The sequence below is a fragment of the Prorops nasuta genome, unplaced genomic scaffold (assembly GCF_024137725.1).
Source record: "Prorops nasuta isolate Cenicafe-Biocafe unplaced genomic scaffold, Cenicafe_Pnas_1.2 PNAS00013, whole genome shotgun sequence".
In the NCBI taxonomy this organism is placed as follows: Eukaryota; Metazoa; Arthropoda; class Insecta; order Hymenoptera; family Bethylidae; genus Prorops; species Prorops nasuta.
In genome coordinates, this window is record NW_027116810.1 from 3009531 (window position 1) to 3023434 (window position 13904).

A 13904-nucleotide genomic window follows, 5' to 3' on the forward strand; every position below is an offset into this window, starting at 1 on the left:
GGTGGATTGAACTTACGTGATGCTATTAACGAATGTTTTAAAGAAGCTTTTGCTAATGACACAGCATTACAATTTTCATGGTGGGGAAAAGATGAGGCCTTACCATTATATTCTACTAAATTTGCTAATGCTGTTTACGGTACATATCATCACAGTTATTAACTTTATTACCTTTATCTATGTTATCTATGTTTTCTATGTTTTTTACAGAAGCAGTATGTAGTAACAAATTTTTTCCAAAACCTACGAGATCAGAATTTTACAGTCAAATGCAGGCATCTTTGAAAGCTGCTAAACAAAGATGTTATAACAAAAAAAGAAAAAGCGAGAATGATTCAGGAATACACATTAAATCGCGACGCGCGAAAATAGAAAAGGCCAACCAATTATACAGCGAAAATAATTCATAGAATATTTTTATAACTATTGCGAAATATTTTTAAGTTTTATAAATTTGAAAACCTTCTTATTGTGTGCTCGATTATTACTTGCATGGATTTAAATCTTCATGTTCTTAACAAATTTTTTAAAAATATTATTAAGTTGGCCAAAGTCTCGTTTTAATACATGTTTGTCTATAAATAGTAGCTGACTTATTAAAGTTATCTCCAGAGTTAAGTAAAAGTTATAATTAACAAAAATAATTATATTTTTTCTCCAAATTTTAATTTGTTTATATTACATATTAGCATTATATAGTAACAATTGTTTTACAATGTATTAATATTTTGCAAGTTATTATTACATTAATTATTCAATAAATTTCAAATTTATGCAAAATATGTGTAAATTTATTTTAAAACGATAATTTAAATAAAACATAATGTTGACCAGCAATTCCTTTTTTGACAAAATTATTGTAAGTCAGCTTATGACGTCCAAGAACTACTTTATTTAAACTTTCATCCAGTAAGCATTTGATTTTGTTTTCATGACATCAGAATGTCGTCAACGATTTTATTGAAGATTGTTCCAATTGATTCTAGTACTATGCGGAAAATAAGAATGCATATAAATATAGCTAACAAATTCTGTCAATACTCAAACATAAGCGGAAACAGATACCTGCTTTTTTGATTGAATCATATAACAAAGTATTCTGGAAATATTCTGCTATTATGACAGCACTTGGCTATATGGGTCGCTAAATATGAACTCAATTTGTCTAAACTAGATGCCATAACTTTGAAAGAATCGATAAACCTTATTTGTATATTATATTTACGGATGAATTTAGTGAATGAAATATACTTCTCCTTATGTACAGGTAACAAGTGTACTTAACCTTCATACAAGTTAGCGATTGTATCGAAAATAAAATGTGCATCATAACCTGATAAATTATGAAAAATTACTGGTATTACATGTGAATCTTTAAAGTATAAATTACAAATATTATTAGCAGGTGCCCTATATTTACCAGCTAAATGATAATGATCGCGAACACGTATTTGATCTGGAAGAAACGTCTTTTTATATATATGACAGTTGGGTTCAGTATAATGCCTTGAATTTTCACTAATACTTAGTTTATGCATAGGTATTACTGTTTTCAGTTTTTCACTCGCTATACTAGCCATTTTATCAAGCTCATGTCCAAACCATTCAATACAATCAAGTCCTCGATATGATTTATAATTAGAAAGCGTTGAATCAAAAACGCTTTTAAAATAATAACCTATACTAAAAGGTATGTGTTTTTGATAAATACCAATATCGTCATCCGTTTGCTCAACTTTTTCAAGCAAGCACTCAATGTCAGCGTATATGACAAATGGTACCCTCTCACTGTTCTTCATGTTATTGAAGGAAACCCAACGGTGTCCTTGTCAGGTAGCACAATTCGGATGTTTTTATTGAGTTGCGCACAATCAAGTTCATGCGATTTTAGTTTCTCATCATTGTGGAAATAGTGTAAGCAACTATAGGTGGGAAAAAGTAATATTAGAATATAGAAGCAGTAATTATATATATTGTAACCTGGGTGTCACAAATAATCAGAAACACTAAAATATTGTCTGTGGAAACCACTTTATTCCACGAAATCTCAAGGAGGGGGCCTCCCGCGATGCTCACGCACACTTATTATACGCGTATACACTGTTTTTTCGGGTTCTCACTCGGGGAATGCTGGGAGGGAATTATTCGGGGGCGGACTAAGAAAGGGGAAAAGGGGTGAGCAGGGGTAGACGAGGAAAGAACTTGAGGGAACACGGGGACAGGGAAAGCTTGAGGGAAAACACGGCAGCGACCACTCCGACCACGATCTCCAAACTCCACAAATCCCACGTCGGGACCACTTAATACTCCGAAGAAGGGGCCCGTATTTAAAAGACGAAGCTCCTTTCAAAGTACGGCGACGACCCTTCTGTTTCTCTTACACAATATATGAGAGAAAGTTCGGCACGGCGAACAGTTCTAACTGTAGAACAGAAGTGGCCCGGTCCTTGGTTTCTTCGTTCGTCCTGGGCCCCGGGTCCTTTTCCTAATTCCTAGGATTTCATTATTCTTCAGGGCAACAGCGCATGCTCTCGATCTATCAGTCAATTATCACCTATCAAATTGACTGGGATCCGCATTCGCACTGTTCCCTGGGTTTCGTAGCGTTTCGGCTATCCGTGTCGTCTGCTTCGTAGCTTGGTGAGGTCCGGGCGGGGCTCTGCGGTGCGGGGTCGGCGAGTAGTGGTCGGGGAGTCGGGCGGTCGGGGAAGCGGTAGCCGTGGCGCGGGGATAGCGCGGGCACGGGAGATCGCAGCTCGGCGCGCTAGCGGCGCGGCGCGGTAGAGGAAAGGAATGGGTGGGGCGCTCAGCGAGGACTTGCGGTGAGGGGACGGTAGGAGCGTCGCGTAAACAGTCGCGCTCAGCGGGAAGGTTAGAGTGAGAGGGAATCATAGGCGTTTGAGCATGGGAGCGTAGAGGATAGGTGAACAACAGTTTTCAAGCTCATGTTGGAGCAGAGGAGACTTATGAGTACTAGTTTTAGCCTGAAATAAAATATTCTTAATTTCTATCATACTATTTACACCTAATCCTACAAGCATTCGCCCAATTCCCAATCATACCATTTCCTACAAACATCTACTCTCCTTCCGTGGTCGACACTTACAATATTCCTACATCGGAAAACTACATCGTCGCTCCACGGAAGGTTCATCAGGCTACACACACATACACATTCATACCGGGGGGATCGCAGGAGGCGCTAAGGGGGACAGGAGAAACTAAAAGACCTATGCATTTCTGTAACGTGTATTCTACCACGTTACAACTCCTCCCCACTTATCTCGGACCTCGGGGGGGGGCAATCGGCTTGACACTTATCTAAGCTATACTTAACTATTCTTATTCTAGTGAGGCATCGACGAGAGGGATCCCCTTAGACAATTTTCTTAATTTTCTATAAAAACCCTTACTATAGGGTGCGAGCGGGGGGGGGGGGGTGGAGAACAATGTACAGGGGGCAATATACTTAGAACTACTATATACAAGGTGGTTTTCTGGAGGCCGTAGCCTCTGATTCTATACAATCTTATTTTCATGGCGTCTTACGCCTTTACTTGTTCTTGGACTCTAGCGCCGCTGCGCTAGGTCCAGGCTGCCGAGACCGAGTAGCCACTTACACAAAAATTTTTTTTTTAAGTGTCCTATTGGACAGAAGGGAGAATCAGTGGGGTCGTCCACCGATCCAATACTTAAAGATAGTATCCTGTGATACTAAAGAATAAAATTAATACAGGGGCCACGACTTAGGGGACGGGAGGGGCGAATCCATGCGCGGCGCGGGAACCGGCGAGTGCTAGTTCGCGAAAGAGACAAAACCGATTGCTGCAACCCAGACGCTGGTCGCGCAACTCCAATCACCGCACGCTCACTCACAACAAGAAAATAAAGAAGAATTAAATGTTTGGATCGTACCTGGACAGCGTGGCCGGCGATGAGCTTCTGGATGGAGGAGTGGGAGGCATGCATGGAACCGGGGGGCGTTGCCCCAACCGGGATATCACTCCTATTAATTAATTGGCTTGTCCAAAGCCGCAACAGCTCGAATCGGGGAAAGGGGGGTAGACATTCGCGAACTAGAATCTATATATGGATGGGACATGCGCTAATTTCCGGAATTTATTGAGACGGACGGTACGAGAATTCTAGCCCCCGGAGGAGATTACTAAGCCGCGGCTCGATGCTTCTTTTCCCGGGCGACCTTCGAGGCCGATCATACACGATACATCCCGCTATAAGCGCCTTATTGTCCTCATCCTCATCTGAAATTTACTAAAGATCATTGTTCTAACGACGGTGGCGTAATCAGGGCCTATTGGCGGGGTCGTCGGGGAGGGCCTGGGTTTGGGGCAGACGGGGTAGACGTGGCAGGGAGGGCGAGGACGTTACGGGGCGATCGGGGAAACTAGGGGCAGCGGGGAATAACGGGGAGTGCAGGGGGACAGACACATATAGGACAGACAACACTTAAGGTGGGGGCTAGCGGGGACAACAATTAGGGCAGGTGTGGGTGGACACCCCCTCCCAGCCACACCGGTGGCAGAAGAGGATGCGGTTGGGGAGCGGGCACTCTTGGAAGGTATGCCCGCTTCCCCCGCAAGCCCAACACCCCGGCTGATGCGGCCGGCGGGAGGGGGTGCGTCCAGCCACCACGCTGCTATAGGACGGGGAGGGACGGGGAGCGGGAGCGGGAAGGGAATGGACGGGAGAGGATCGGAGGGAAGGATAGGTGGTGGAGGAGGATGGGACGGCTTGAAGGGACAGGAGGGGAGTCATGGGACCACGGGGAGGGCTTGGCTGGGACAGTTGGGAAGGAACGGGGATGTTGAGGGACATGAGGGGAGGGATCAGGGAAGGGGCAGGGACAAGGCGGCGAGGGGAGGTTCGGAGGGGCATGGGAGGACGGACGGGGGCGGTGGAAGGAAGGAATAGGGGACGGGGAGACATGGAGGCAGCGGGCGGGCGGAGGAGAGAACCGGGGGGCTGGGAGGAGAAGAGGGGGTCGAGGGACGGAACGGGGGAATGGGCGGACGGGAAGACGGGGGACCAGCATGACGGGGAAGGGAGGATGGGATATGACGGGGTGACGGGGGCAATTCGGGGAACAGGGCACGACGGGAGGGACGGTGGAAGCTGGTGGAGGGTGTAGGGGGAGGGGGATCCAGGGAGGCGACGGGGGCAATCGGGGCGGCAGGAGCGATGAGGTCGACGGCCACCAATTCCAGATGTCGGGGACGGCGCGGAGGGGCCAGCGCCCCCAGGGATTTTTCAATCTCCCGGACTGCGGTCCGGGCCTCCCTCCATTCCTCCGCGGTGGGGCGCTGGTAACTCCGCGGCTTAGCCGCCTCCCGCATCGACTGGTGGAGCTTCCGGCGAAGCTCCTCCGTGATCGGCGGGAGGGGCTGGAGACCGCCGGCCTCGACACCGGAGTCCGCGGGGGGGCTGAAGATATCGGGGGTGGGCTCGAAGGGGGCGTAGGGGCTAAAGGGGGTCGGGGGCGATGCGGTCGGGGACTTGGGTGGGCTCCCGGGCGGAGCGCGACCCTCCCGGCCCAGCATCCTCCTGGGTCCAACTCGTTGGTGCGGTAACATCCTGAAACGGGGCAAAATACAAGTTAGTATTAGTTTTCTCCGGGGGGGGGGGGGGTGATAGACGGGGCAGGTCGTTCGTGGCTGGGGGCATCGTGGCAGGGCGATCAGGGGTGCGTTCAGTACGGGTTCATCGGGGTTCGCCGGGCGGCGGGGGCAGTTACGGTAGTTCTAGTGGTACGAGGGACAATACTAGAAGAGAAAATTTTCTGCTGCCAAGTTGGATGATCATCGACGTTTCGGACCAGCCTGGGCGAGTCGGAGTCGGGGGTTTCTTAGGGGTGGCTGGGAAGGGACTCGGGGTCGTAAATGAATCGGTGATCGGGGAGGAATAGGAGGTAGCGGGGGAGAAGATCGGGGCGGTATAGGCGGGGGACTTCGGGGCGGTATGGGGGGAGGACGTTGAGGCGGCTCGGGCACCGGCGAGGGCTCCCTACTGGAGCGCAGTCCTGCCGGTCTCGTTCTTTTCCTGCGCTGATTCTTCGGTCCTGTGGTTGGTACTGGGGGAGAGACGGGGGTGGGCGATTCGGTCGGGGTGGGCGATTCGGTCGGGGTGGGTGAGTCGAGGGAAGCTGCGTGGTAGGGTTTCAAATCCTTGACATGGACTCGCGGTACTAGAGTACCATCTTCACCCTTAAGTTGGTTCACGGCGGGGGATAGGACTGTCTCCACGGTATAGGGACCGATAAATTTAGGGGCGAGTTTGGAGGTGAAACCCTGGGTGCCGGACGAGAGTACATAGTACTTCCGCAAGACTTGGTCGCCCACCTGGAATGTGACGTCCCGTCGTCCTTCGTTGTATCGGGCAGCTTGGCGTAGAGTGGCCTCACCGAGGTTTTTCTTGACCAAGTCCCGCAAGTGTCCTAAATTACGCACTCTGTCGGCCCAGGTTACCGTGTCTCGGGACTCGTACGTGGTCGGGGAGGGCTCTTTCATTAGGGTCTTAATCGGGAGGGGGTGGCGGCCGAAATTGAGGAAAGCGGGGGAGAATTGGGTGGAGCTCTGGGTGGACGTGTTTAACGCGAACTGGAGGGCTTCTAATTTTTTGTCCCATTCCCTGTGATCTCCGTCGACGTACATCGCGAGCATGGTTTTAAGGGTACGGTTAACGCGCTCGACGGGGTTGGATTGGGCATGGTAGGGGGGGGGGGGTGGTGATCTGGGTTATTCCGTACGCTTCCGTTAGGGCCTTGATGTCCTTGTTCACGAATTCCGTGCCGTTATCTGTAAGGAAAAACGTCGGACAACTCCAGCGATGAACGATAAGAGAGGAGAGGTCCGAGGCAATGGATTTCCCGTCCGCCTTCCGCAGAGCTTTCAATTCGACGTACTTTGTGAAATTGTCCTGAAAGACCAACAGATATTTATTTTGATTCTTACTCTGCGGAAGGGGCCCCATTATATCGGCAGCTACCAACGTCCATGGTTCCTCCACTACTCGTTCACGCATCAATCCCGGAGGGCCTTGGGTGGAATGTTTGTGGGTTTGGCAAGGGCGGCAGGTCCGAATATACTTCACGACTGAGTGGTATATTCCGGGCCAGTAAAAACTTTGGGCAAGGCGGGCATAGGTCTTCTCTATTCCTAAGTGGCCTGACTGGGGAGGATCGTGTGCATCGCTGAGGGCTCTGGGGCGGCTTTCGGGGGGCAAAACTAATTTCCACGCATTCGTGTCTTCTAAGGCGGGTTCGATTAGGGGGTTAGGCCGATGATAATATAGTTTATCTTCATGGACTCGCCAGTCGGGGTATTTCCAAGGGGCTTCGCGGACGTTTTTTAATCGGGTGAGGTACCAATTGTTTTGGGAGGATCCGATGGTGGCAAGGGCAGTGGTCAGGGAGGGGTACATACGGGACAGGGCATCGGGGACGACGTTAGCTGAGCCTTTGCGATGTTCAATGGTCATGTCAAAGGATTGCAAGGCCAGCGCCCAGCGGGCGAGCCTTCCGGTGGGATCGCGCAGCCTCTGCAACCACCGCAGACTACTGTGATCAGTTATTACGCGGAAAGCCGTACCCTCGATGTATGGACGGAACTTTTTTACGGCCCACAAGACCGCCAAACACTCTTTTTCCGTGGTCGAATAGTTCCTTTCTGCGGGGGTTAGCACTCGGCTCGCGAACACCACCGGAAGCTCCGCTCCCTGGCTTACTTGGGTTAGGACCGCACCGATCGCAGAGTTGCTGGCATCGGTCTGGAGGATGAAGGGTTGGGAAAAGTCGGGGCGAAGGAGAACGGGGGTGGAGGACAGGGCGGACTTCAGGGATTCAAAGGCAGTCTGTTGGTCATTCTCCCACTGCCAAGGGGCATCCTTCTTCAATAATTGGGTCAGGGGAACCTTGAATTCGGAGAATTTGTCGATAAATCGGGCGTACCAGCCCACCATTCCTAGGAAGCGTTGCAATTCTTTGACAGTTCTCGGGGCAGGGTACTTAAGAATCGGGGCAGTCTTTTCCGGGTCCACTCTCAAGCCGTCTTTGTCGATTATATATCCCAGGTAGCATACCTGTTGGCAGCACAATTCGCTCTTCTCTGGGTTTACTGTGAGATTCGCGGCCTTCAATGCCTTCAACACGGCTTCCACGTATTTTGCGTGATCTTCAAAATTCTCATTTACGACGATGATGTCGTCTAAATACGCAAAAACGTGGGTAGACCATTCCGGGCATATTAATCGGTCCATCAGGCGTTGAAAAGTGGCGGGGGCGTTGATGAGACCGAAGGGCATGCGGGTGAATAGGAATAGGCCAGCTCCGGGGACGGTAAAAGCGGTAATTTCGCGGGAATCGGGGTCAACGGGGACTTGAAAGTAGGCCTGGCTCAGGTCGAATTTGGTGATATACCGGGCAGTGCGTAGTCCATCTAAAATGGCATCTATATTGGGCAGGGGATAAGCGTCCTTTTTCGTCACTCGGTTTACGTCTCGGTAATCGATGCAGAAGCGGAATTTTCCATTGTTCTTCTTAATAATCACAGGACAGCTACTCCATGCGCTACTGGACGGTTCTATTATTCCAGCGGCCAGCATGTCCTGGATTTCCGAGTGAGCGACTTTGAACATAGCGGGGGAGAGGCGACGGGGACGTTGTTTGATGGGAGGATGGCCTTGGACGTCAATTCGGTGGGATGTAAGGGGAGTAGGGGGGAGGGCTTGGCCGGGAGTGGGCACGAAGGTTCGGCACAGGGATTGCAAGGTCTCTTTTTCAGACGGGGTAGGGTCTATCAGGGCTAGGCTGGCAAGGGTGAAGTTCACTAGGGGTTCGGTGGGACCAGAGGGACGGAGGGGTCGGGGAGAGGAATTTGGGGTTCTCCAAGTCAGCTCGGCGAAGTCCATGGTGATTTGCAAAGCTTCTAGGTAATCCACTCCCAGGATGCAGTCATATCCCAAGGCCTTGCACACTCGAATTACTAGAATCTCGTCCTGGTCGTCCAGTTGGAAGCGGACTCGGGCTTCTCCCTGGGCCGGTTCCACGGCTCCGTTAGCCACTTGGATGTAGGCGGTGATTGGTCGTAGATGGTTCTTCAAAATTTTGCCTAGTCGACGTCCGAAGTAAGAACGGGCCGCTCCACTGTCCAAGAGAGCCGGGAAAGTGTGTTGGCCAATCCGGAGCGTTAAAAAATATCGGGGGTCCTGTTCTAAGGGGTCGCGGGGGAGAGTTCGGGGAGGGAATCGACAGCGTTTCGGGGACTCTTGGGGGGGATGGTTAAATCGCCGAGTCCTAGCGATTTCCCTTCTGTTCGTTTCCCTGAAGCTTGCGCGTTTTGCAGTTGGGGCAGATCTTCGTGTATGTGCCCATCTGTCCACAGCTATAGCAAAATTTCCCACGAGGGTGTGGGCACATCAGGAACCGATGTCCAGGCTGGCGGCAGTTCCAACATGTGTCTTGAGGGGGGCGGGCTTTCTCCATGTCCGGGTCTCCGGTGGCGGGACTTCCAGGGAGGGGTAGATTTGGGTCTAGCGGGGCGGTCGGGAGCGGGGGAGGGGTTATTTTACTCAGGGACTTTACGGTTCTTTCAGGTTTGGTTTTGGAGGGTTTAGCAGTAGGGGCAATCGGCAGGGAGAGGTGACGGGTAGGGGGAGGGCTGGGAGGAAAAGTGATTTTGGGTTCGTGTCCTTGAACTATGGTTAGTTCGGCTTGGACTGGAGCAGCGGGATTGCGGGGGTTGGTGACATAGTTATATGCATCGGAAGGGAAAAGGGAGACGGACGGGTGGGGAGGGGCAGGATGTTTGGAGCGGTCAGCTAGTCGTCGTGTATCCACTCGATGACACTCGATCAGCAGGTCTTGAAAACTCCTTAGTCCTTCCCGGGCGATCTTCTGGCGGTAAACGGGCAGCAGGTTGTGGTAGGTCATGTCTAATTGGTGTTCCAAATCCATCGGGGGGTCCATTCTCTCCAAGATCTTCCTTATCTTTATCACGAATTCAAGGGGTCGTTCCTGGGGGCCTTGCGTCCTGGCTTCTGATTCTCGTCGAATAGCGTGGGCGGGGTGAGAAATGGGAAAGGTCCTGGAAAACGCGTCGAGAAAATCGCGGTATCGAGTCCATGAGGGGCTTTCGAGTCGGTACCAGCTCAGGGCGGTACCGGCAAGGGCAGCGGGGAGGGCACGAAGGACGGCATCTTCCGTCAATCTTCTTCCTCTAATCAATTCGTTCAGTTCGGCTAAGAATTCCCGTGAATCCTCGTCGAACTGTCCCGTAAAAATGGGCATATACTTGGTCAGACTGTCCCACGCGCGCATCTCCGGGGTGAGGGTTTCGGAAAATAGGGAGACTTCAGATTGGAAAGGGTCCAGGTTACGAAGGGTAGTGTTTGATAGGGGTAGGTTGGGTCGGGCAGGGGTAGAAGGAGGTGGGGGGAGACGAGAGGCTCTAGACTCTGCGTTGAAACCTACTGGGTATGAAGCTTGGCGTGCCATTGGCGGCGCCGCTTCATGCTGTTTCGGTCCGTGCAATCTAGAGTGGTGAGGGGGGTGAGGGGTGGTCGGACGGGACGGGGCCATAGTATAAGTACTATGTAAAATCGAGGCTGAATTCCAAAGAAACTGAGGATTGCGGGGGAGGGGGGTGGAAGGAGGGGGGGGGGGGGGTTGAGGGGTAGAGCGGTAGGATGTAGAGGGTGGATGCGTTGACAGGGTTGTGGGCAGTCTGCGGGGGGCTGGCACACGATCCTGGTTGCGAGAAACCTGTAAACGGGGCGGCTTGGGCGGTAGGGGCGGAGGGTGGTCATAGGCGGGGGCTAAGGGTACATTTTCATATCTGGGCGCGGAAGTACCTGTAAACGAAAGGGGGTGGAAGGGGTTCGACCAATGTGGCGGCGCAGTCCATGCCGAATCCTGAAAACACGAAGAATTTTCGGCAATGGTCGTCGCGACCGGAGAGGAGAAACTAACCACGGGCCGACGGGGTTGGCGGGTAGAGCGGTGAGGGGTGGGCGGAATTTCTTCTAAGGACAAATCTATTAATTGGGGTTCGCGGGGTTGGGTCGACTCGGGGGGTACAGTAGAAGCGGGGGGGGGGGGGGGGGGGGTGGGGGTTGGTTCGGTTCGGGGGTAGCGGGGGTAGCAGGGTTAGCAGGGGTAACAGGGGTAGCAGCAGGGTCCAGTATCTGGTCACTCGGGGGTAGATCATAATCAGCTGAAAACGTCAAAGTCGAAGGGGGTAAACTAAGGCGGTCCGGCGCGAGCATCGAATCCCAATAATAAGAATCCCCGCTAATTTCACTGCCGAAGGACTCGGTTTGATTCCCCGCGGCCCTTACGTCCATGTCCATCTCCCAGGGGATGGACATGTCACCGAAAAAATACCGCCGACGAAACCTGAAAAGTCGATCGCGAAGAACAGGGGGGGAACCGGTTAGCTCGAGCCCGTACGAACGTAAAATTAAAAGTACGACCTGTAAAGGGAGGACACGGACCATGTCGCGATAATTATTTAAGAGGGAATCGGAAGGAGGGGGAATACTGAAGCTCATCACCTACCTTATTTCGCCGACCAGGTAATCCCAGCTGTCCAAATCCGGGGGGGGGGGGGGGCGTCGGGTCTGGCGGTGGTGGCGGTGAGCGGCGGCGGCGAGAGACGGCGGCAGCGGCGGGTCGGTACGGCAGGGCAGGGCAGGGCAGCAGAACGGGCGACAGTTTCAAAATTCAAAATTTTCACATTCACTAAGTCACTTCTCAAAACAAACAAATCCAAAAATATAGCACTCGTCCGGTCACCCTCGACACGACGGAGCGCGGGAACTCGAGGTCGAAGCAACGGTCGCCCTGGGGGGAGGGGAGAGGGAAAGGAAAACCGTTAAAGAGCGAGAAACCGAAAAAACCCGTACACTCGCGGGCAATTGAGCACTCCACTCGCGGCGGGGCCCCACGTTGGGCGCCAATTTGTAACCTGGGTGTCACAAATAATCAGAAACACTAAAATATTGTCTGTGGAAACCACTTTATTCCACGAAATCTCAAGGAGGGGGCCTCCCGCGATGCTCACGCACACTTATTATACGCGTATACACTGTTTTTTCGGGTTCTCACTCGGGGAATGCTGGGAGGGAATTATTCGGGGGCGGACTAAGAAAGGGGAAAAGGGGTGAGCAGGGGTAGACGAGGAAAGAACTTGAGGGAACACGGGGACAGGGAAAGCTTGAGGGAAAACACGGCAGCGACCACTCCGACCACGATCTCCAAACTCCACAAATCCCACGTCGGGACCACTTAATACTCCGAAGAAGGGGCCCGTATTTAAAAGACGAAGCTCCTTTCAAAGTACGGCGACGACCCTTCTGTTTCTCTTACACAATATATGAGAGAAAGTTCGGCACGGCGAACAGTTCTAACTGTAGAACAGAAGTGGCCCGGTCCTTGGTTTCTTCGTTCGTCCTGGGCCCCGGGTCCTTTTCCTAATTCCTAGGATTTCATTATTCTTCAGGGCAACAGCGCATGCTCTCGATCTATCAGTCAATTATCACCTATCAAATTGACTGGGATCCGCATTCGCACTGTTCCCTGGGTTTCGTAGCGTCTCGGCTATCCGTGTCGTCTGCTTCGTAGCTTGGTGAGGTCCGGGCGGGGCTCTGCGGTGCGGGGTCGGCGAGTAGTGGTCGGGGAGTCGGGCGGTCGGGGAAGCGGTAGCCGTGGCGCGGGGATAGCGCGGGCACGGGAGATCGCAGCTCGGCGCGCTAGCGGCGCGGCGCGGTAGAGGAAAGGAATGGGTGGGGCGCTCAGCAGGGACTTGCGGTGAGGGGACGGTAGGAGCGTCGCGTAAACAGTCGCGCTCAGCGGGAAGGTTAGAGTGAGAGGGAATCATAGGCGTTTGGGCATGGGAGCGTAGAGGATAGGAGAACAACAGTTTTCAAGCTCATGTTGGAGCAGAGGAGACTTATGAGTACTAGTTTTAGCCTGAAATAAAATATTCTTAATTTCTATCATACTATTTACACCTAATCCTACAAACATTCGCCCAATTCCCAATCATACCATTTCCTACAAACATCTACTCTCCTTCCGTGGTCGACACTTACAATATTCCTACATCGGAAAACTACATCGTCGCTCCACGGAAGGTTCATCAGGCTACACACACACATACACATTCATACCGGGGGGATCGCAGGAGGCGCTAAGGGGGACAGGAGAAACTAAAAGACCTATGCATTTCTGTAACGTGTATTCTACCACGTTACAATATATATATATATATATATATATGAAACTCATACTTCCAAGACTGTCCCGGAATGTCGTATATATATAATGTTGAGTTCCAGGACACTTTTTCCTTTGCTTCGTATATTTTCGGGACTTTTGTTAACTACCAGGACTGATTGGAACTTTTATATGTGCAAAGCATATTTCCAGGACGGTTCCGGAATTTCGTACAAAAAATGTGATTAATTCCAGGATAATTATTTTATTTGTTAATTGTATAATTCCAAGAAAGAAAATAAATGTATTGCTTATTATTATTTTAAAGTGTATGAATATATAAGGACAAATACCAAATACCTAATTGATATGCAATATAGTTGTACGTGTTATTTTTAAAATATGTTAAATGATATTTTTTTGATAAGAATAATAATATTAATTGATATTAAAACCATTCGTTTAATCATTCAGCATTCGATAATAAATTATCTTTAATTACGATATTACCATAATTCCTTTAATTAATAAAAAAATTTTCAATTGACAATTCAGCTAGTAGTAAGCAGTATATTATACATTTGTTTTTTTTTCGCTGTACTATCGAACTGATGAAATTAGTTGAAATAAGACTCACTTACTCTAACCTATTGCACTAGGGCAACAGTACAGCGAA

The 13904-nt window shown here is 50.7% G+C and overlaps 1 protein-coding gene across 1 annotated transcript; it reads right to left on the reverse strand.

The window, feature by feature from the left end:
* Window positions 1–4847: 4847 nt before the first annotated feature.
* LOC136778083 (uncharacterized) lies at window positions 4848–5722 on the reverse strand. Its single transcript, XM_066734693.1, has 2 exons — window positions 5715–5722; window positions 4848–5592 (listed from the first exon to the last, which is right to left on the reverse strand). Exons 1-2 carry the CDS (start codon window positions 5720–5722, stop codon window positions 4848–4850), a joined length of 753 nt encoding a protein of 250 aa, XP_066590790.1.
* Between the last annotated feature and the right edge of the window lie 8182 nt (window positions 5723–13904).